Source organism: Gavialis gangeticus, unplaced genomic scaffold (genome assembly GCF_001723915.1).
Source record: "Gavialis gangeticus isolate Ggan-Ray unplaced genomic scaffold, GavGan_comp1, whole genome shotgun sequence".
NCBI classification, from domain to species: Eukaryota; Metazoa; Chordata; order Crocodylia; family Gavialidae; genus Gavialis; species Gavialis gangeticus.
In genome coordinates this window covers 25,669,785-25,691,721 of record NW_017729011.1, presented here as the reverse complement: position 1 = coordinate 25,691,721, position 21,937 = coordinate 25,669,785, and the positions used below count along the sequence as shown (strand labels likewise).

General features: G+C 46.1%; 1 protein-coding gene and 1 long non-coding RNA gene across 4 annotated transcripts in view; one reads left to right on the top strand and one right to left on the bottom strand.

Annotated features, from left to right (window-relative positions):
- MAPKAP1 (mitogen-activated protein kinase associated protein 1) overlaps window positions 1-15,550 on the top strand; it is a 176,381-nt gene extending 160,831 nt beyond the window's left edge. For both annotated transcript variants that reach the window (XM_019510913.1, XM_019510912.1), the window contains 2 exons: window positions 12,024-12,121; window positions 14,937-15,550. In XM_019510913.1, coding sequence (XP_019366458.1) covers window positions 12,024-12,121; window positions 14,937-15,062 — 224 coding nt within the window. In that variant the 3' untranslated portion in view covers window positions 15,063-15,550. The remainder of the gene's footprint in view (window positions 1-12,023; window positions 12,122-14,936) is intronic.
- Window positions 1-21,937, bottom strand: part of LOC109293097 — a 75,637-nt gene that overhangs the window by 12,757 nt on the left and 40,943 nt on the right. Inside the window, exon 3 of one of the 2 annotated variants that reach the window (XR_002096240.1) lies at window positions 16,441-16,522. The exons of the other annotated variant lie outside the window; for it this stretch is intronic. This is a non-coding gene — a long non-coding RNA (uncharacterized LOC109293097). Of the gene's footprint in view, window positions 1-16,440; window positions 16,523-21,937 lie in introns of those variants that run through there. 2 annotated transcript variants of the gene reach the window in all.

Genomic DNA, 21,937 nt, shown 5'->3' with positions numbered 1-21,937 from the left:
CGCAACCACCAGATTGCCCAGCGTATCCTGCAGGGGTCCCACATTACCCGGCGCCTTCTTCATCCTCCCAATATATTTGAAAAAGGACTTTTTGTTATCCTTAATCTTGGACGCTAATCCGAGCTCTATGTCACATCTCTGGACAAGCCACTTTTCCTCTCCCCTGTCTTTCTTACCAGTTTCTCCCTGCTCTCAGTGCATGTCTGATGTTGAGGTGAGGTGTTTCCAGTCAAATTGTCTAGCATTATTCCCATACTCAGAGCAGGAATCCACAGTATAGCTTCAGCAGCAGACTGGTCCTTCAGCGATACTGGATAAAATCCGTGAAGGCTTGACTTTCAGCCAGGCTCCAAGTGAAATTTTGCACCTGTAAATAAATACACCTCTAAGTTTGCATCTGGAAATCCAGCCTGGAAAGCCCAGGTTTTTGTCACAGAAATCATAGCCTTCATACCTCCAGCAGACATCATACAGCCACTGACAGATTCTCCATCCCCAGATCTCCATGTGGTCTGTAGTTGGACAGCTGTTGATCTTGTGGAGGTAGCCCATGCTGTGCAGTCTGGACAGCTGGTACCACTGCGCAGTGAAGTGCAGACACATCAACATAAAGAGCAAGGAGTTTTTTCAGCCTCCCAAGACTGTGATTGACTTCCACAGCCAGAGAGATGGTGGCCTTGAGCAGAGGGTTTTCTAGGGGATGCAGAAGGGAGATGTGGTGTTGGGGCTCCAATTCTATCTTTCACATCAGTCCCTATAATTGTCACACTGAAAATCTAGCATACTCTGAAACAGCGACAATGACTCTTCCTGAAGTCTGGTGGCCTCCTCCAGGTTCACTAAAGACATACCAGAATGCATGTTTTAGGACAACACCAGAGATTTGTAGTGACAACCCAGAATTGATGCATCTGAGGGGCATGCTTAGCAACAGATCTGTATCCACTGAATTTTAAAAGAAAAAAGTTATTTTAGTGGCATAAAGGAGTGAAACTCACTATAGTTCCTAAGTTTTTTTTTCGGTGATTTTTATCAGCATAGTGATATATGTTTGCAGCAGAGTTTACATCAAAAATTATTCTTAGGGCTTCCTTGAATGAATTACTGCAAAGAAAGAGAGGTTGAGTAAAGATAAGGTGTTTGAGTTCTGCAGTATATTTTGTTTCCATGTTTTTATCTCTTGTAACACAAGCATGCTCCATCTAGCCTCTCAGAAGTGCACTGCAACATATTACAAACCCTGGTTATACAGCAGGTATGCAGTTATACTGGGTGGAAACTGCCTTCTCTCAGCAGACATTAATAGTTGGGCTTATGATAAAGCTGTGTATTGCTCTGCTAGGCTTCCTTCTCCATACTTCTGAACCAAAATCAGTGGTTCCAGGAACTTCCAAATATGGACTGTTATTACCTTTATACAAAATGCTGTTGTCAAAGCAGCTTGATCATCATGATCAGTGGAACTGAAGACGTGCTCAGGACTTGATTGAAGGTATAAGGACAGCCAGGATGGCTAAGCTTTTGACTGGTCTCTGGGACTCGTGCAGTATGGACATCGCAGAAATGGCTGGAGTGCCTCTTTGAAATGCTCTTTAAATACAAACTGGGTGTAAATGTGGCAGAGGTCAGTAAGGCTCCTTTCTGAGGCACTCAAAGTGCCCCCTATAAGGCAAGCTCATGCGGTGAAGATTTATGGCCATGTCCCTATGAGTGTTAAAGGACATGGAACTGTACAACTTTAGTGAGCACGTTTTCAGTATTTACAGATGAACTGAAAGCATTCTAGCAAAAAACCACAACTTCTCCAGCTCAGAAGTTCACACCACTTAGGGCTGCACCCACAGAAAGTCCAAATGCAGCTGTCCCCAGTTATTCAGAGTATCTTTAACATCTTGTTTGGGGGTGTGTTGGGGGTGTTGCCACAAGTGGCTGATGATTTTTGTGTGCCTTGTGCTAAGCCAGGTATAGCATATGAAGCTTTATTGACAAATTAAATCAGATTCCTTGCATTCAGACAGGGAGAAGTAGTAATGGCCTTACTCGCTAAATCAAATGCCATTAGAACCTGTAAGCGCTGTACACAAAGTGCTTGTTTAAATCAGGTTCAGTCTGATTATCAGAAAAGATTCTGCAGGTTTTGAATCTTGAAAGGAAGCATCCTATCATTAAGAAATAAGATTTAAACCTTAATGAAGTAGCTGTCATTTTTATAGCTGAAAAGAGCTCTGTATCTCAATTAAGTGTACATAATATAAAGTCTTAAGGAAGCAACATAATAGGTGTAATACAATTATAGCCCCTTGCAATAGTGTAATTTAAGGAAATCTGATTCTGTTAATGCCTCTTACTTTATTTGAACAAGGATAAAACTTCAGTGCAACAACCCATTGCCTGTTTTTAAAAGGTGCAGTATAGACAAAGTGTGAGCTCTGATTGATGCATGTGCTGCTGTCCCTCTTGCTGGTTAGGGTTACCAGGTTACCACAACATCTGCAGAAGGAGAACATTGATCAAGCACTGAAGTTTTGTAGGGGATTAGCAGTTTTCAAGAAAGGCCTTTTGTAGAATTGAGGATAAATTAGTCTGGTGAAGCTGTGGTCTCCAAATGAACTGAATCTTTTCCATTTGTAACTCTTTGACAAGGGTTGCAAAAGCCTGGTTTCTTTGCTAATGAAATTGAAACAATGAATAACATTCCTTTATTATCCATATTTTTTATTGAATAAAGAGGATCACGAGTGTTTGATCAACTATCCTTAATGCTAAGGTAGTTTAAACAAAGGCATTCTGTTCTGTAGGTTGCAAATACATTGGTAGCTTCAAGTTGTAATTTAATTGCCTGCGTTGCACCCTGCAGCTTAAGATTTCCTTTAAATTCCTATTCCATTGTTGCACTGGGGCTTAACAGAATGTTAACCTGGTAATAGGCACAGGGCCTCCCCATTATATGTCTTGCTATCGAGCGGTTCTGCATGACTAGTTAAAGAAGATGGCAAGAAGATTAATGAAAGCAGCCTAATACAGAAGGGGGTAGGTACCTTTGCAAGACTTCTAGCGAGGAGATATTAGAACTGAACCAGAGCTTGGCTTTTTCTTTATCCTGTGACCTTTGAACCTGCCTTACTGTCGAGAGCTGCCAACAGAGCCGACATTTTGATTGATGTTGCTACACGAGTCAGTCTTTCCCATTGAATTCCACATCTGCACGAAAATAGCTTTTCCAGCAGAATTCATACTGGCTGTAAGTGATAGCCAAATTGATGGCTGAAATGCTTTTACGTAGTTTTCATTTAAAGCTAAAGGTATTTGATGTTTTAATTCAGTATCAAGTTCCTTTGGATTATGTACATTGGGCAAAGCTCAATTAATGAATTGGTTATTGGATTATGAAAGGGCTTGATTCCACAGTTTATAGCCTGTTTTGTTCGGCGTGTGTAGTAAGGTGTAGCATTTCACAGTGCAGCGGGTTCTTTTAGAGCAGAGTAAAACCTGCTTCTCCATTTCATTCAAATGATCGATAACGTTTTGAAAAATTTTGTAGCCAGTGTCTTATTCACAGGCGCTTTTGCTGCTGTGATGGCCACCCAGCACCTTTCCTGGCACCCCAGGTACTAGGGCAGTTTAAACAAAGGCCTTGCACTCAGGGCTGTTTGGTGACCTCACGGGAATTGTGAGAGCTGTTGTGTGAATGACACAGCTCTTGCACAATGTGGCTTTTATGCCAGTGACCAGAGTTATGGCCCTTTCCCTGGGCCAGGCACTATCTGGAATAATAAATGAAGATGTTTATCTGACCAAGGGCAAGGCATAGCTGCTTGTTCAGGGGACTGAGGAATAGGTTTCTCTGAAAAAGCATCCATGGACTTTGGGCTCAGGGGGAGAAAAAGCTCTGAAGTATGTGATGTGAAGGAAGAAGATTAAACATGGATGCCATACTTGCATGTGCGAGATAAGCAGGCAAATGAACACAGGTGCACGTAACTGTCTGCCATCTTGTTGCTGTATTTGTGCTGCATCCCACGCTGAGCTCAAACCTGTGCCCAAACTTCTGGAAGCCAGGCTGAGACCTATGCTGGGTAACCGAGCAATTGTGCTGCTTGTATCGGGTCAGTCTGCTGTTACTTTCTTTGCATGACTGCTGAGGTTGGTCAATCACCTCATGGAGGGGGGTGGCATCTGTTGTGTGAGGATTGATCCATCAGAGAAAGTTTCTTCCAAGGAAAGTAATCTAGTTTTGCCCATGTCACCAATGCAGTGGGTAGCCTTGTCGGTGCCTGACAGCTTAGCTGTGACGTGTTTACTTCTAAGTAAGAGAGATTCCTGCCCACGTACCAAACAGAACCAAGCTTAACTTATTAAATACATCCGTTATTGAATAGCCTTTTCATAAAAGTACTCTGGAGCACAATCAGGAGTGCGCATTGCCTCATCCTTTTAACAAATATGTTTCGTAGCCCTATTAAAAGGGGTCTTCATCTATCCTGTCAAAGCTAGTCTGCTGGGGTTTTTTAGTTTAATTACACTATCCAATTAAAACTCCTTGCTGCATTTTGATTTGCTTCTCCTTGGGCTTGAGTGGATATGACATTTACAAGGCTCGCCTTTCAAGCAGACAATAGCGTGATTGATGAGGTGCAGACGCAGTGAAGGAGGCGATTGCCATGTGGAAGCACTGCTTAGTGCATTTTGATTTATTTATCATCTCTTTCCAAAACAAGGCTGCTGGGGAAGAGGTTTTGGGCAACCCTGGGCACCACCTCAGTTTTCAGAGCTCCTGCAAAAACCTTTGTTAGATTTCTGCTTTGATGTAATTTCACGAAGGATAAAAATACCAGATGTGAATAGCTGGCATAATTTGACGCAAAAGTAGTCACATGCTTAATTGCAGCTCTGCTTTCAAGAACCCTGGAAATGAGGCTTCTGCTATTAGCAGGGTTTCTTAAAGGGGCTGTAAGACAACACAAGGAAAAAGTGTCCCCAAAAGAATGGGCTCAACCACAGAAAGACAGCTCCCTGTCGCACACGTTTGGTGGGCACCATACTTACGTGAAGGTCATTCATTCTCCCCGAGGCGATCCCTTGTTCTGAAAGGGACTTTACATGAGAGAGCCAGGCTGAAATCCCGGCTTGCTCAAGTCTACAGGAGTTTTACCATTGACTCGCTGGGGTTGACATTTCAGCTGTGGTTTCTGCTGTGGCCACTGCTTCTGAAATACAGATCACCTTCTGAAATGCACCTCTTCAGAGCAAGCATCATGCAGGGAGACAGGTTCCCTGGGCTTCAAACAGCTCTTCCAAACACAGGGGCCCTGAGCTTGGTATCTGTTAACATGAGCTGCTGTTGCAATGCAGAGAGAGCTCAGACCTTAGTTCTCATGGCCATAAGAGAAATCCCGGCACCTCACTTTACAATGCCAAAGGTCCCGTGTTAGGAGGAAGAGACACGTGGTGGGCTGAAGACTAGAATGAGCAACTGGGATCCCAGAAACCAGGACTCTGCCTGATGGTGCCACTGCCTTCTTGGGTGACTTTGGGCCAGTCACTTTGCCCCTCTGCTCTGTTTACCAAGCTGTAAATTGGGTTGAACACAGCCCCACCGTCCCCTGTATCACAGAACCGCTGCTCCCGTGCGGCCTCAGAGAACAGGCCAAGTAGCGCTGCGTCCCATAAGTGACTGCAGTAGGTTTCCCCACTGCACCCTGTGGAAGGTTTCGTGTTCATCAAGGGCTGCCGAGACAACTACAGCAGTGATGTAGTAGCTGCATTTGGGCAGGACCAGGAGATCCCTCACAGGTCACCCTTGTGGGATATGTTGAGCCAGGACCATCACAAACCCAGTCCCTGCCCTGGCACTCTGGGATGAAAGGCAGAAATTGCTGGGAAAGGTGTCAGAACAGGACTCCACTTAAAGTGTTTTAAATACATTTACATTTGTGTAGAAACACTGCCTCTGCCTTGTACATGTTACTTTCTTAAGTCTCTGCTTATCTGCTGCTTTATTCTTAACTCTTTGTGGTCTCTTCTAAGCTTCCTGCAAGCAACAGAGGCTGGGGTTTGGCCCAGTTACAATATTAACTTTTGACATGGGAGGAAATTCTGATAATGTCAAATGAGGCCATAAGTATTTTCTTCTTCAGAGAGGCCTTTCTCCAGCTATTTATTCCACTAATAACTCTTAATTGTTGACTCCTGCCTTATGGCCCTGTAATGACAAAGCAATCATCAAGGTATAATGAAAAATTAACATAAATTTGCATGTTGTCATGTTTGTTTTCTATTTCCTCCAATTCATGAATATTCTTTTCATCCTTTACCTAATTAGTGGTCTAATTTATGCAGCTCGGAGTACGTAATTTTAAAAAGGGTAAAATTGGTGAAAGGAGATTGGTAATGGCTGAGCTCTGGAGAAAAAACAATTCTCTTCTTTCTTGTAGAAATCAAAGTCATTTGCTATGTGAGAAACATGTTTTTTTTCCAGACCATGTTCCCATTAAAAAGTGTTTCATTTCTTTGATAAAGAAGTGAAAAGTTGCTTTCACTCATGTGAGTGGAAGCAGAAGGCACTTTACATAACTATAGGGGGTGTGTGTGTATCTATATAGCTATAGATATGTATATGTGTATAGATAGATCTATAGCTGTATAGATACACACACACATACAGACACATCTATATGTATATGTGTATATATAAATATATATCTTTCTACACACACACACATATGAGATTTCCAAAATTGTTTTTCAGAAATTTTGGGGAAGATTCCTCAATTACTGTAAAAGTTGAAATTCTACCAAAATCTGGTAACCCCATCATTCCAGAAAGTGCAGTTCAGCCATACAACTCAGCTCCAACGCACCGTAGATATGAGGAAACAGCAGTGTTTTCCTCATCAAACATGGAGGAGAAGCGCAGATGGGAAAAGGCAGCGACAGACCCATGTGCAGTGGTGCCGAGGCTTGCCAAAGGGGCATTGTTTATCCTGTAACTGGCCGCTCCTCTTGCCTCTTGGGTGAACAAAGTAGTATAAGAACCAAGTCACGCAGAATATAAGGACTTAAAAAACAAAGCTGAAGGGGAAGCCTTCCTCTCCTCCAAATTAGCTTCATGTCCTCGGAGGCCTTGGTACACATGATACACACCCATTTTGTAATTCGCACGGGGGCTCATTAGCATTCTAAGGGTAGAAAAGATTGATCAAAGTATGGGATTAAGGTCAGAGGGCACCTACAACAGATAGATCTTCTTGGCCATGGAGAGGCTTGTGAGGGACCTGGTGAAGCAGAAGGTAAGCAGGAATACGATCAGGACACGTTGGTCACCGCGCTGCATAGGAACGGAGCCTGGGAGGGGCCGGACACAGGGAGGGCCTGTCTGCACAGAGGCAACTGCAAATCTCTTTCATACATTGGATTTTTTTTCATTCCCATTGTTTTTAAATAAAATGTCACTTGTTTCGCACAAAGGTTTTTACACTGAGGCATCCTTGGAAGCATGGTAACGTTTCCTGTTGTCCAGCTGACAGGGTTTTTTCCGGGTTTGTTTTCTGACATTCCAGAATTGACATTTCTGCCTGGTAGAGTGGTATTGTGGATGTGCTGCTGTCTTTAAGAGGTGCAGGGTCCGCTCTGGTATCTGCCTACGTGCACGCAGCTTCCGTCATCATAGTAGCAGTCTCTTTGTTTGCAGCCTGTTGGAGAAAGAGCACAGTTAGTCCATAGCATTTGTGTGCTCTGTCTGGTCTCTGTAATGTGGGTGTGTGCATCTCTGTGCAGAATTTGCTATGAAAGGTGAAGTGGAAGGAAGTAATTTTGTGTTTTGTTCTAAAAGTGGTGCAGTCCAGGATCCTTCATAGCTCGTGTGGCAGCAAGTGCCAGAGTCTACGTCCAGCTCCTCGGTGACACTCGCCAGCCTCCCTTGCTGGTCAGGAGAGCCGCTGTTCTGATGGGGTGTATCACGGGGCAGTCGTGGCATAGAGAAGATCCCAGTGACCAGGCCAGAGCATGGCCCTCAGAGGACTCTGATACCAGGACAGGGTTACCATGCAGACATCTGCTGCCGTTTGTACCTGGGAGGATGGTGCTGAGACGTCCATCTCCGCAGTCTTTGGCTGTCTATCTTGCTGTGTGTTGCAGGCTAGCGTGTTGTCAGCAAGGCTGTGTTTGGGGTCGGGATCAGTGAATCCCCACCTGGATTTCCTGGCTCTGCTGCTGCTGCAGTGGACCACACCCAGGTTTCAACATCCACTTCTTTGGAGGGTTGGCGATCCACATGCAAGTGATGAGGCTTCACCTGTCTCTTGCCACTGCAAATACTCCTGTGGTCCCATGCAAAGGCAGGGAAGGGCAGCACCAGAGATACGTGGCGAGAGCAGAACACATTCACCTTGACGTGTGGAAGGGCAGCAAAAAATGATTTAAAATAATCAGATTTGCCTGGGCTGTTCACCTGGGCTGTCCTCTGAACTGGAGTTACGAGCCCAGGAGGTGCTGCCTGCACTCTTGTTGCTTGTCACCAGATATTCTTTATATAGAAATATAAAAATATTGAAACTCGTATTGATTGCTGAATTATCAAGGGTGACGTTCTATTGGAAAGAGGGCTTTGAACCGTACATCACATATTTAAGTACTCTTGGAAATGGAAATCAATCCATCCCTTGCAATTCATAAATTCCATCTGGCCAGAAAAGTAACAAAACAAAGTGCCAGCTGATGGTTTCAGTGAACTAATATTTCACACAGTAAGCAGTATAATGCAGACATGGAAACACATAAACATAGGGCCATAATGGGGCTTTCTAAAGAAAAGTCTTTTTGGCTTTTGTTCTCTAAATACCTGTCAGTGCATATAAATCGCAGGCCTGGCCCGCATTGCTGATGGCACAAATACTTCACCACAGACCGGCTGGCAGCTCTCCATGCTGAAATGTGAAGGGAGCACCAGGGTTGCCGTTTCATTCACTCCAAGCGCCCGCGGTGCCAGAATTCCTTCGAGAGCTGCACCAAAAGGTTAGTGCAGTTCTCCCTGTCGTGCTGTCTCCACTGACGCACTCTTCCTGTGGCTGGGGAGAGGCCGGCAGTGGAGCATGAACAGTGCATGGCACCTGCAGCGCTTTCCCAGCTGGCTGCAAGGAGCGGGTCCCCTTGAGCGCGGGGGCTGGGTAAGCTGCTCTCCACACCTGGCACCCCATGGGCATGCCTGCATCCTGCACAGCACACAGCCAGGGCTTAGCACTGGGCTGTCTCCATGCATTTGATCTGTTGCATGGAGAAGCCCAATTCTTTTCCAGGGTGTTTTCCAGAGGTTTTTCCAGTACAATGTGAACTTGCTTTTCTCAGGGCAGCCAAGCGCTACCCTGTTTCCATCTCTCACATTTAAGAGGCTTCCTTTGAAGGGTTATTACTGGCATCCTCTGCTGTAACTGCTGTTGAAAGTGTTGACTCTTTCAAATCCCAAAATAGGTGCTTGAAATGAAGTTCTTGGGGCTCCCACTACAGAAAGGATGTGAACACATTGGAGAGAGTCCAGTGAAGAGCAATAAAAATGGTTGGGAGGCTAGGGGACAGGACCTGTGAGGAGAGGCTGAGGGAACTGGGCTGATTTAGTTGCAGAAGAAAAAGCTGAGGGGGGATTTGATAGCAGCCTTCACCTCCCTGCAGGGGGGCTGCAAAGAGGATGGAGCTGAACAGTTCTTAGTGGGGGCAGATGACAGAACAAAGAGCAATGGGCTCATGCTGCAGCAAAGGAAGTTGAGGTTAGTTATTAGGAAGAACTTTTTCACTAAGAGGGTGGTGAAGCACTGGGACAGGCTCCCCAGAGAGGTGGTGGGATCTTCATCGTTGGAGGTGTTTAAGACCTGGGTAGACAGAGCACTGGCTGGGATGATGTAGTTGGGGCTGGTCCTGCTTTGTGCAGGGGTTGGTCTAGATGTGACCTCCTGAGGTCCCTTCAACCCTCCTTTTCTATGATTCCATGTTCTGCTTCTGTCAGCTGGATCTGTGCCACTGCTGGAAGAAGGACAAATCACGGGTTTAGGAGATGGGGATGCTGGACAAGGTTTCTCTGCCCCCATCAGAAGCCAGCCTACAAAGTCACTTAATTTCCTTCTTCCTGCTTTGCGGGGTGGCAGCCTTGCTCGTCACCTACTCCTGGCAATAGCCTTGGGGCCTGAGAAAGGTGTGTTGGTAGCGATCTGTTCAGAATCCTCCCTCCGCGTCTTGTGGCCTGCGTGTCTCCTCTGGAGCAGAAGCAGCCCTCTAAAGCTACCCTTTCCCCTGGGATGCTGTGGTCATGGTTTGGTCTGTCACGTGTGTTGTGAGAGGAAAGAGGAGGAAGAGCCCTGAGGAATTCAGGTAACTTGTCTTGAGGCCAGGCAGTGCTTGTAGCACGTCTCTCGCACTTGTGCTGAGGATGCAGCTGAAACAGGAACCCACTCCGTGCTGGGCACAGGCAGATGTGTGGTGTAAGACTGCCCCTGCCCTGCAGTGCTTACAGTTGAGTAGACAAGAGAAGCTAAGTGGGGCAGGACAGAGCCAGAGAAATGTGACATGATTTACCCAGGCCGACAGCCCTCCAAACAGCCGGCCTGCCTTGGCTGCACCGTAGAGGGGGCTGTGTGCCCTGCAGACAGGAGAAAGGCAAACCTGGAAGGAGAGGCTGCAGGCCCAGCCACAGGAATTTGGTGCATGGAGCAATTAAAAAGACCATCCATTCACCCCTGGTGAGGAGAGTCCCCTGGGCTTCCAGCCTGCGGTCCCTGGCACCTTTTGTGTTTCCTGACGCTCATTTGTATAACGATCTGTAAAACTCCGGCGTGTAACATCAGCTGGTACACGAGGAAGCTGTAAACACTGATAACTCGCCAGGGTTTGTCATGTCTCCGTGAGCAGCGTGTGCGCGCACGTGCGCTCTTGGAATGCTAAAAGATGCTGAATTCAGTCCCGAGCAGGAGCGAGCCGTGAATACATTAGCATGCTGATTAGCTTGCCGCCAAGAATTCCAGCATTTTTAGTACCGCCAGAGCTTCGTTTGTCAAATGATTTAAAGTCTTTTTTTAATTATTAGCCAATTTTTCAATAGAGAATTTATATGCCTGATTAGTGCATTATAATGGTGTTTAATTAACATGCCACGATAAAATACTGAGGTCTCGTGTTTGTTGGTCACAGATTCCTAGCATATCTCAGTTTACTTTGGGAAATCTGAACAATCAGATAATGTAAATAAGACATTGGATGAGGTTTTCCTGCCGGAAGAGGCGAATTTACCATTGCAGCTTTGCCCTTTGATCTGAAGTGAATGAAATGAGAACTGATGGAGACACCTTGCGTCAGGAGGGTGCTGGGTTTCTGCTCAAATCCTCAAATGCCCAGGCAAGCAAAGGCTGTTATGCCCTTTGCCTGGTGGACAGCCCAGGCCTGTTCATTAGCCCGTGACTAAGGAGCATGATTTAGTTTAGTTTTGCCTTGTCCCCCATGTCAATGGCAGGATTCCTGCTGGGAAAGAGCGGTTGTGTGGTGGTGTTTCTACCAAGGTTTTGCTCGTTTTTAAAATCACAGCACTGTTTTATTTTGCCTCGAGTAGCTGGTTATTTTATTGTTACAGTGATAATTCTGGGGTTAATTGGCCTTTTATTTTAAGCATAACACTTATCTCCTGCATGCGATGATTATACAGTGGATAGTTTCACAAAGTAGTTCTAATGCGGCAGTTTAACTGAAATATGGTCTAGGGCTGAACGGGACCTAACAAGCCATTTGATAGATTTTCGCATTCCCTACAGTGGGATGTGATGGGAAAATGAACTTTATCGAAAGGCGTTCAGCTGCTCCTGTGTAAGCCACCACTTGCCTTAAATTGAAATGACATGAGAAGCCTGTCAGCATTTCATGGCTTCCTTCTGTTGTGCCGATGGTACGCTAAGATCACCATCTGTGTTTTTCTTCTGTCAAGTGCACGAGCTTTGCTGAAATTTGAGGAGTGTTCTGAACATGATTTTTTTTTTTTTTTATCTTTCCAGGTCATGCAATATTTAAACTTACATATTTACACAATCATGACTACAAGCACCTCTACTTTGAATCAGATGCTGCTACTGTCAATGAAATCGTACTAAAGGTAGGCTCTGAATTTTGCCATGACCCAAAATGCTCAGAGTTTTACCACTCGCTAGATGCAAGAGCTGGAAATACCCAGACAGCTCTAGAAATGTGTGACTGGCAGGGAGCTTCAGCAGTTTTTGAGGACCTTGCACATGGTCGTTGCTGAACAGTCTGGCTTTGTACGCTGTATTTGTGTCACAGGAGTCTGGGGGGTCTATTCCTACACAAGCACAGAGCCAATTCCCTTGCTAATAGCTGATTTCCAGAGGATGCCAGTTTCCACAAGCATCACACAGCTTTTACCTTGTTTAGAGTGTTTGTATCTTAAATAGTGAATGTGCTCCAGGAGTTTGATGGTAAATTAACCCTCAGGGAACTATCAGCTCATGGGTGCATGCGCTCAGCGTTCAAATCCTTCTGCAGCTTTTCTGTTGTCCAGCAGGAATTTTATTGCCCAAGAAACCAGTAAGCTTCATCTATTTGCTACCCACCTCACCTCAAAGCTGCTGGTCAGTACGGGGTTGTGGGGGGTTAACACCGATGTGTTTCCCACCTCCAGCAATCCACTAGGGTTACAATCCAGATGGGTCTGGATGCTCCTGAGTGGAGAGTAACACAGTCCCAGCACAAGGTGACAGGATAAGTGAGCTCTGACCTGAAGTGTGTGAGTAGCTCCTTTAAATTGTCTGGGGCCACTGATGTGGCCAGGACCTTGGAGACCTGGAGTCCAAGTGGCAGGGTCCAAGAGGTCAAACTCCCATGCAGGGATCTCGGTGCACTGCGCAAGCGCAGAGTTCAGTGGCCCTGCCTTGCCAGGTACTGTATTCTTACTGCCTTTTACAGGTGAGGTGTAACTAAGGCCTGGGCAGCAGGCAGTTGATCCAACACCCACAAACTTTAAATTGCAAATAAATAATGAAGCAGCCCAAATCAGCTGCCCAGCAGTAATGTCTTGGTTTTCAATGAAGCAGGAGGTGCGGTTGTTGGCAGTTTGGGAATGGCTGTTCCTGGCGCGATGAGGCACTCAGTGAGGACCCGGAACCCTGGCGTTACTGGGCGTGCTGCTGTTCCAAACAGTCAGTGTTAACAGTAACTTGCAAAGAGCTCCCTGCAGCTTCTCAGTGGAGTTAGCTAAAGGAACTTTTGCAAGATGAGTAGGGGAATATTTAAATAAAAATGCCATTATGCTTCAGGGTGTTTTACGGCTGCTGTTAATATTATTCAAAGATTTGAGGAGGGCTTCAGTAAAATTATAAACCTGTATTTGATGTCGAAATAATTTCCATGGTCCTAGACTGATGCCAGGTTTATGACTTCAAGCAGGGATCAAGCAGAGCGTCGTCATTCTGGCAGGACAATGATTCTCTCCTGCTCTTTCCACAAATGCTTTCCGACTGCATGTCTTCATACAAAGAACAGCATTTTCCACCCCAACATTTTATGTTTTAAGAATATTTTATCATAACCATTTGCTTTTATAATGGCTTGTTATACGCACAGGTTGATTTACTTTCTGAAACAAATGATCATAATACAGTTGGAAGATTAAACTTAATTTTCTGCAATCTATTATTTTTATAGCAATTTAAAATTTTAAGTGATGTTTTATATGCCATTCCCTGTGCTTAATGGTGTTTTCTGTGTAAAGACTATGGAAGTGCTACATAACTAACATATGATAAAACATTGTAGTTTAGTTCATGCCCTAGGAGCTGAAATTTAACTATTTTTGCACTAAATTCATAAATTTCTACACTGGATTTTTTGTTCCAACTTTGTCTTAAATAAGCCGCTCCACTCTAGATCTGATGATATACCTAGGAGTATTCAGCATACTTTTTGGAAGACTAAAAAGACAGACTGATGTGGACAAGAAGCCTATTCAGATAGCAGATATCACTGAACACAATAATGCACTACGCCTTTTATTTATGGTATAGCCTCTCCGTATTAAACACTTTCCAGGTTCAGATACTGGTTACCAATTTAGGCCTTTGTTTCTCTCTCATTCCACAGGCTTTAGGAGACGCAGAGAAATCAGACTTTTCAAATTAGGTTCTTCACATGATCAGGTGACAGAGTGAGGCTTTATTGACCATGAAAACTCCCTATATTTTTATGCCTTAAGCTGTAATATGCAATGAAAGTGAAACACTCTACAGTGCATAAAATTGTGCAAGTTTTAAGCCACAGCAGATTAACCAGCTAATGGCAGACCAAAGGGCATTTTTATCTTTTGATTCGTGCATTAACCTTCCATTAAAATTATCTATGTGATTATCACAAAGCACTGGAGATAATAAATTTAGGGGATAGCAGGCTTGTTAAATATCATTTTTAAATGCTTTTATCAAGTCATATGTGCCAAAACACACGACATGGATGGGATTGACTGAATATGCAAACATCATAACGAAAGAATTATTTTTATTACATCTGATGCAACCTGTTATTGATGCTGATGAATGTATCAGATCAGCACCATGGGTCTTTGTGACTTAACTGCTTTCATCTGGCAATTTGGCTAGCAAGTGGCAGAACAACAGGGTCAAGTACTGCATCCTTTCAGCATATCTCCTGTGTTGCCATCTCTTCTGGTGATGATGGGAAGCCTGACAGCTCCATTCCCAGGTGACAAGGGAGAAGGGCTATGAAGCCAGAGCCATAAAGGGGACCTGGTTCTGGGGTTGGAGCGTTCTCCACAGGTTCCATCTTGTTCTTACTGGAGACAGGTTTGAGTAGATCATCCATCCTTGGGGGAAAGGTCTGTTCTTCTCCGGCTGGTCCAGTGGAGAATGGCTGAAATGAAGCCTTGTTTTTGTGTTTTCCAGGTTAACTATATTCTAGAATCCCGAGCAAGTACAGCCAGAGCAGATTACTTTGCTCAGAAACAAAGAAAACTGAGCAGGAGAACAAGCTTTAGCTTCCAGAAGGAGAAGAAATCAGGACAGCAGTAATGTCTCGCCTAGAGCAAAAACTGTCTACCAATTTGGAAGAGGAGAAGCTCCCAACAGCCTGAGACAGGTGGGAGCCAGAACTACAGCGTTCTTGCTGCCAACAGGCACGGGTAGCCCAGGAAGAGAGTCAATATTGCAGTCTCTTGTGGTTGGCAGATGATCCCGCGCTGGTGATGGGAGTCTCCCTTTTGACGAAAACAAAGAGCCATATCAACCGAAAAGGGGACTGTTACGCTTCAGAGTCCTTTGATTAGAAAGAAGAGAAGGGCATAGGCTGGCGGTGTTCAATTGCTGTATTATGTACAATTGCAAGGAAAGATGTGGTTATAAATTGTTGCACAGCCTGATTAGAATAAATTATATACATCTGTAATACACATACACACACACGCACGCGTGCGCAGGTACTGCTTGCGATATTATCAAATTTCTAAAACTGTAGGACAAATGTATCCATTTTTACTATTAATAAACAAACGTGATCTTTCTCAAGGTTCACACTACATGCGGTTCTTGGGGGGGGTGGATTTCAGCTGTTGTTCAAGTCTGTGGAGTTGTCATAAAACAGCTGAGGGTTGAAGAAAGGTTTCTGCAGTGGAGTCTGTTTTCTTTTCCATGCACCTTTTTGACAACTGCATTTTTCTTTTGCGAAGATGTCGTATTGGAAGTGGCCTCTGCTGAAGGTTATTTTGAAAACTGTGGCCATGTTTTGGGAGTCACTCCACAGACACAGGGTCTGCACTTCTTGTGGAGGATGACCTAGCGGGTAGCTCCTGAGTGCCGCGCGAGGCGGCCGAGGTGTCTCTTCTTGAGCATCCGCTGCGGATCAAGAAATAACTGCACATTTTCTTTTCTCACTTCAGTCACTTCAGTAAAAGACTTAATTTGAACTGAGCTCTGTAACCATCCCAGCCTTGCTCATCTCCAATGAGCGGGGGAGCATATAAATGGGGACAGGGGCACTGACAGTTGCCTTTGTTGTTGTGGTTCAGTTCACCAGGAAGGTCTTCTCTCACTTTCTGTAAGTCATTAAACTATAGCTCTCTGAATCTGCAGTGATGCGTACAGCTGTACTACAAAGAGGCAGAAGCGAGGATGAAGAATAATACTGTCCTGTGGAAGCGTGCAGGGCTACCAGATTTCAGTTCTTCCCTTCTGACGGCCTGGTGGTGAGGCTGACCTATAGTGAGCTTGATTGGTCCCACATCCTAACTCTGGTTCTGCACTTAACACCTCTCTCAGCTTTAACAGTTTAGTGTAGTTTAGGCAGAGAACTCTGCTTCTCCTTCAGGTGTTACATCAAGAATCTCAGTCTAAACTTTCAGCTTACTCCATCTGGAGCTGTGCCACAGAAGCCCCCCAAAGGAGCTGTGGAGTGTGTCCTTCGGGAGAGGAACTCCTGTCCTCCCTCCCGGCAGAAGATGCCTGTTCTTCCCCCAGGCACCAGTCTTCCCCAATTACTGCTGTGCAACACAGAAGTAAGAGACAGAGATATTTTCTAGCCCGGTGTTTACATTTTTAACTCTTACTGGCACAAACGTGGTACACAAGCAACAGAGCAAAACCTCTTCAAACCATGCTGATTTAATCACCCTTGAACAATTTAACATTAAAAATGTTGTGTGAACATGCTCTTTGCTAGCCAGTTTTGATTCCCATAATCAAACTGAAAAGAAACCTGCAATAGGATGAAAAGCGGCATCCGTCTTCCATGGTACGTTGTTTTTGATTACCGTAATGCTGGTGTGCAAGGGCTGCTGTATCAAATTCTGTTGCCGTCTCCCAGTATATAATTGCTGTTAGCAGGTGATCAACGTGTGCAGCATTTTGCTTTCATTAAAGCCTTGAGATTCTGATTTTACTGAAAAGGCTCAGTTCCAGAGTTTCAAACCCTTGGGGTTTTTTGGGTATATTGTCAGTGGGCAAAACTGCAACAACTTGCACATGCAAATGATGGGTGTTTGACAGGAGGGATTGTGTATTCTGCACTTCCAGGCAGAGATGCTAGTGCTAGAAGTCCTTTATACAAGTGACTTGCATCGCCACATCAGAAAGCAAACAGGTCCCTTAGACAGTATGGCCCTAAAGTTGTGCTGCCTTTTTAAAAGCACAATTATTTCACAAAGACCAGGGCTGTGCTGCTGGAGTGTTAGCCAACACTTCCCAGGCAGCACAGGTCCATGGGATGGAAACTGTGTTTGCAACAGCTGTTGCATCTGAGTTTGGACAAGCTAGGAAACAAGTCGGTGTGGGGGTACAGAGCACAGGTGTGCTTGTGAGCTGCAACCTGGCCTGAATGAAACTGAGAGACACCTCCACCTCAACTGAGAAGCATGGGAGGGACAGGCAGGGTGCAGCTGGCTAGGACTGAAGTACCTAGACCTGCAGAAACCAGAGGATAGGTAGCCACCAAGGTCTTCACCAGGCCAAGGTAGATGCATTGAGCCCAGCAGTACAGGGCAGGCCAGAAGATGATGCCCAGGCAGGGTCCTCCAGCCTCTGTGCGGGCTGCATGCCGTGCTGCGCAGTCAGGCCATCGCACAGTTGTTCGTGGGAAGCACTGTACAAAGGGGAGCATGCAGAGGTACTCAACTAGCTTCTGAAAATCGCAGCTGTGAATGGGCCCAGAAGCACATCGCACTCTGCTTCCTTTCTGTAGCACCTCGATGCAGCACCCAGATACATGCCGACAAGGTGTTTTCTCAGACTGGGCAGAGTGAGGTGGACCTGGAGAGTTGGAGCCACTGATGTTCTGCCCTCGCTCCCTGAGGGATGGGCTCTGCCTTGCAGCCACCACTGCCCAAGACTGCAAAAGGTTCAGCGCGTGGCAGAGACACATGGAGGCGAAGACGGGCCTTTTCCAGGAGGCAACCCAGACTTGGCCTCAGCACTTGCAGAGCAGCATACATGTAACTTGCCCACCATAAATTCATCACACAGACACCCACCCACTCAGTGCACACTCACTGCATGCCCACTTTGTCTCTGTCTCTCTCTCACACACCCAAAATGAAGGAGGCTATTTTTCCTCCAGGCTGGGAAGGCAGAGAGTGAGAGAGTGCCAATTACTTTTCTCCCCGAGTGCAGGGCATGGCAACTGGCAAAGCTTTTCACTGGATCCAAGCAGACCTGCTCCCAGGTACAGTCATTTTATTTTAGAACAATCAGAAGCCAAGAGCCAGGCCTCCTGACCAAGGAAAATGTCCAGGGGGCAGAAGGGCAGCACCTCTCCCCAAGCAGACATTTCTGTGCTTTTGGGGCAGCTGAAGGAGTTAAACCAGGGGTCACAATTGCAATTTGTGCGCAGCTGAACACCGCTCCATCACGGGCTGGTGCTGCCGGGGTAGTTGCAGATTTAATTGATTCAGATGGGCATTCAAGTGGGTCAGCTAAGCAAGCTGTTCGTTCCATGCCTTGTTACTAGGTTTGGGCAGAATATTGTAGTTGCCGTTCCCCATAACAAGGATGACTTCTCACGCAAGTACTTTGCTGTTCACTGAGTGCTATAAGATTCTCCTAATTACCATCTAAGGCCTGCGAAGGGCATTCACCTCTTCCTGCAAGTCTGCTGCAGGCCTGGGCATTTGTCCACCTATGTAAGAAAAAAAGAGTCCCCCTTACATGCAGCTACAGGTGCTGGGGCTGGATGTGTGGGCAAAGTTGTCTGGCCCTGGATATGCCCCTCATGTAAGATCCTTAGAAGTGACATGGCATCATATCATGGTTCACCGGCAGGACAGGATGGGAGCAGGCAGGTCAGCAGAGCCGTGCTGAGGGAGCTGGTGAGCAGCAGCGTGTTTGGCACATTGCTTATTTCCACGCACCCTTTCCTGTATTGGTGACACGAGTGCCTGGTGCTCATCAAAGGAGCAGCACGATGGGTGTGTGGTAGGGAAGCTCCAGTAGGAAGGGGTGGGTGAGTGAGCGGGGGGCCTGTGCATGCTGGAATCCTGCCCGGTACAGCCAGTGGATCTCCGCCTCGAGTGGCTCCTGGTTTAAGCCAGCTGCAACCTGCCATAACAGCACAGGCAGCAGCATCCCTGCATATGGGAGGCCTTCTCCTGCAGCCCCCCAACACTGTACTACCCTCATCCCTGGCAGTGCTGGGCCTAACTTGAGGGTATGTTGCGAGGGAACTGGGGGTCTGCTGTTGGGGTGTGCTAGCTCAGTACCTCCACTCATCATGCAAAGAGTCAGGGAGCGGCATGCAGACTGCATCCCTCAGCAAGTTTCCGCAGGATAGGTGCGACGGGGCAGTCTATGTTTGGCTTCATAATGATCTTTCAAACGATCCTGTTCCATCACTGTCAGGCAGTTCCTCAAGTCCCGTGCACTCAGCTCTTTGCTTTCCCGGTGATGGAGGAGTCTCTTTCCCAGCATTTAACTTCTGACTCTGCCATGCGGCATGCAGCCTTCCCTGCGTGCCCGCTCCCGGCACAGCGCCAAGGTCTGGCCAGCTGTCGATGGTTCGGGCAGCACAGAATCTTGCAAAGCTACACGTGAGTGTAAAGGTTCCTCCAGCTGCATTCCCCCAAGATGCCCCAGGGGTCTAATCAGACCCTGGGGCAATTTACCCCCAAGTGAGTGAGGCTGGTGTGTGGCAGGGTCATGCCCTATCCTACCATGACCCTCAAATGTAGGGTGCATGGCACTCAGGGGACCAGGCTGCCTCTTGTGGTGCCTTCCTTCTCTGCCCTGGGGCACAGCTCTTCCCTGGGTAGGAAGGGGCAGGGCTGGGCTGCTGTACTCCGCCAGTGTTGTTCTTAGCTCACTGGTGACTTCAGGCAGGGACTAAGAGTACAGCTCAAACCCATAGCCTCATCAGGCACCCTGGAGTTTGGCCACTGGCTGGGGCAAGCCCTGTGCTGCCTGCTCATCCTGGCCTGGTCACATAGAAGGCAGAGAGCAGGCAGTACCTGGTGCCCACTCAGGACCCTGCCTCTTGCCTCCCAGACTGCCTGACTTGGGAGCAATAGTTCATCCTGTGGCCCCCAAAATCAAGTAAGAGTTGCACCTTATAGCCTGTAGGGACCTGGGCTCATGGCACTGCTCCAGGGCAGGTAAGTTTCTGCCGCACAGCTGCCTGCCATGCTCCTGGGGCAAGGTACTTCAGCTATCACCTAGCTGGAGCCATGCCCCTTAGCTGAAGTAAGAAGAAAAGGTGGTGTTAGACCTGGGTCCAGAACCAGAAACCTGCTACATCTCAGGCAGGGCCTGCAACCACCAAGCTACCCAGGTGCTTGCTTTGTCTTTCTATGAGGGAGACACAGAGGAGCAGGCTCAACAGAAGAGACATATTAGTTCCAAGCATAGGCCTGTATTGTTTGCAGTAGTGGAGGGGATAAGGTGCTGTGTTTGTATGTGAGAAACTAGGATTCAAATCCTTCATAGGCAATGATGGATCTTTTGATGTGAGGCGTGTGACTGGTGCAGAAAGACAGCATTATAGGCTGATATCTGTTTATTTGGAATAATACAAGGCTCCATTCATAAGATCTGGTTGAAGAGGTGCAGATGACTTGCGCATGTGCGCACACACATATTCTAATATAATAAAAGGCTTAGCCTGCTGGTGAATGCATGTGTGTGTGTGTATGCGTGTGTGTGTATGTGTATATATGTATGTGTACATGTGTGTGTATATATATATATATGCATATATAGATACATATGCATGTATGTGTATATGTATATATGCATGTGTGTATGTATATATATGTGTAGGTATATCTATATAATGTATGTGTATGTATATATATCTGTGTGTGTGTGCACGTGTATGCGTGTGTGTGTGTGTGTGTGTGTGTGTGTGTGCACGTGTATGCATGTGTATGTGTGTGTATATGTGTTTGTAGATATATGTATGTGTGTTTATATATGTGTGTATAGATGTGTATGTGTATATATGTGTGTGTATATGTGTATGCGTGTGTGTGTGTATATATGTATATATTATCTGTATGTGTCTCTATATATGTGTGTGTGTATGAACAGATTTATGTTTGTGTGTGTATATATGTGTGTATATGTATATATGAATGTGTATATATGAATGCGTGTATATATGTGTATGTGTATGTATCTATACATATGCGTGTATACATATACATGTATGTATATATGTGTGTATGAATATATGCGTGTGTGTATGTATATGTGTGTGTGTGTGTGTATAGGTGTGTGTATATGTATATACACACACATGCATGTGTGTGTGTGCGCGCGCACGTGCGCACATGCGTGCTGGGCTCCCGCTTGCCCTTGCCAGCCCTGGCACTAGCCCTGACCAGTGCACACAGCTTCCCAGTGCAGCTGCAGCCACCCAGGTGCTGCTTAGCCTCCCGCCTCCTCCAGCAGCTGCCCCTGCCCCTGCCGCGGTGCTCCAGGCCAAGGGGAAGCTGCAGCCCAGGCAGGCCAAGTGGAGGGAAGGCAGCCCTGTGGCTGAAGCTGCATGTGGGATGCATCTTCTACCCTACCCCAGGAATATGCTGGTAAAGCCACTTCCATGGAAGACGCCTGAACGTGATTTCTTTTATCACAAAGAAGCTGCTGCTATTCAGCTTCCATGCGGCTCTTGACAGAGCAGGACCTTGATCCAATGGCAAGGAGGCTAAGAGAACTGGGGATCTCATTCTGCTACAGCCCTCATCTGTCTTTGCAGCATTAGTCAGTCACTAACTCAGTAATTAGCCTAGTTACTTATCTATTAATACCTAGATAAGTAACTAAATAAATAGATAAGTGAGTGAGTATAATCCAAAGTAATACGCTACAATGATTTCTGTATGATGAACACACAGGGAGGGTTCCAAGTTATGCATTTGTTCACTCAGTAAGCATCTGCACCCCACAAGTATTTCATGGGTATAGAAGAA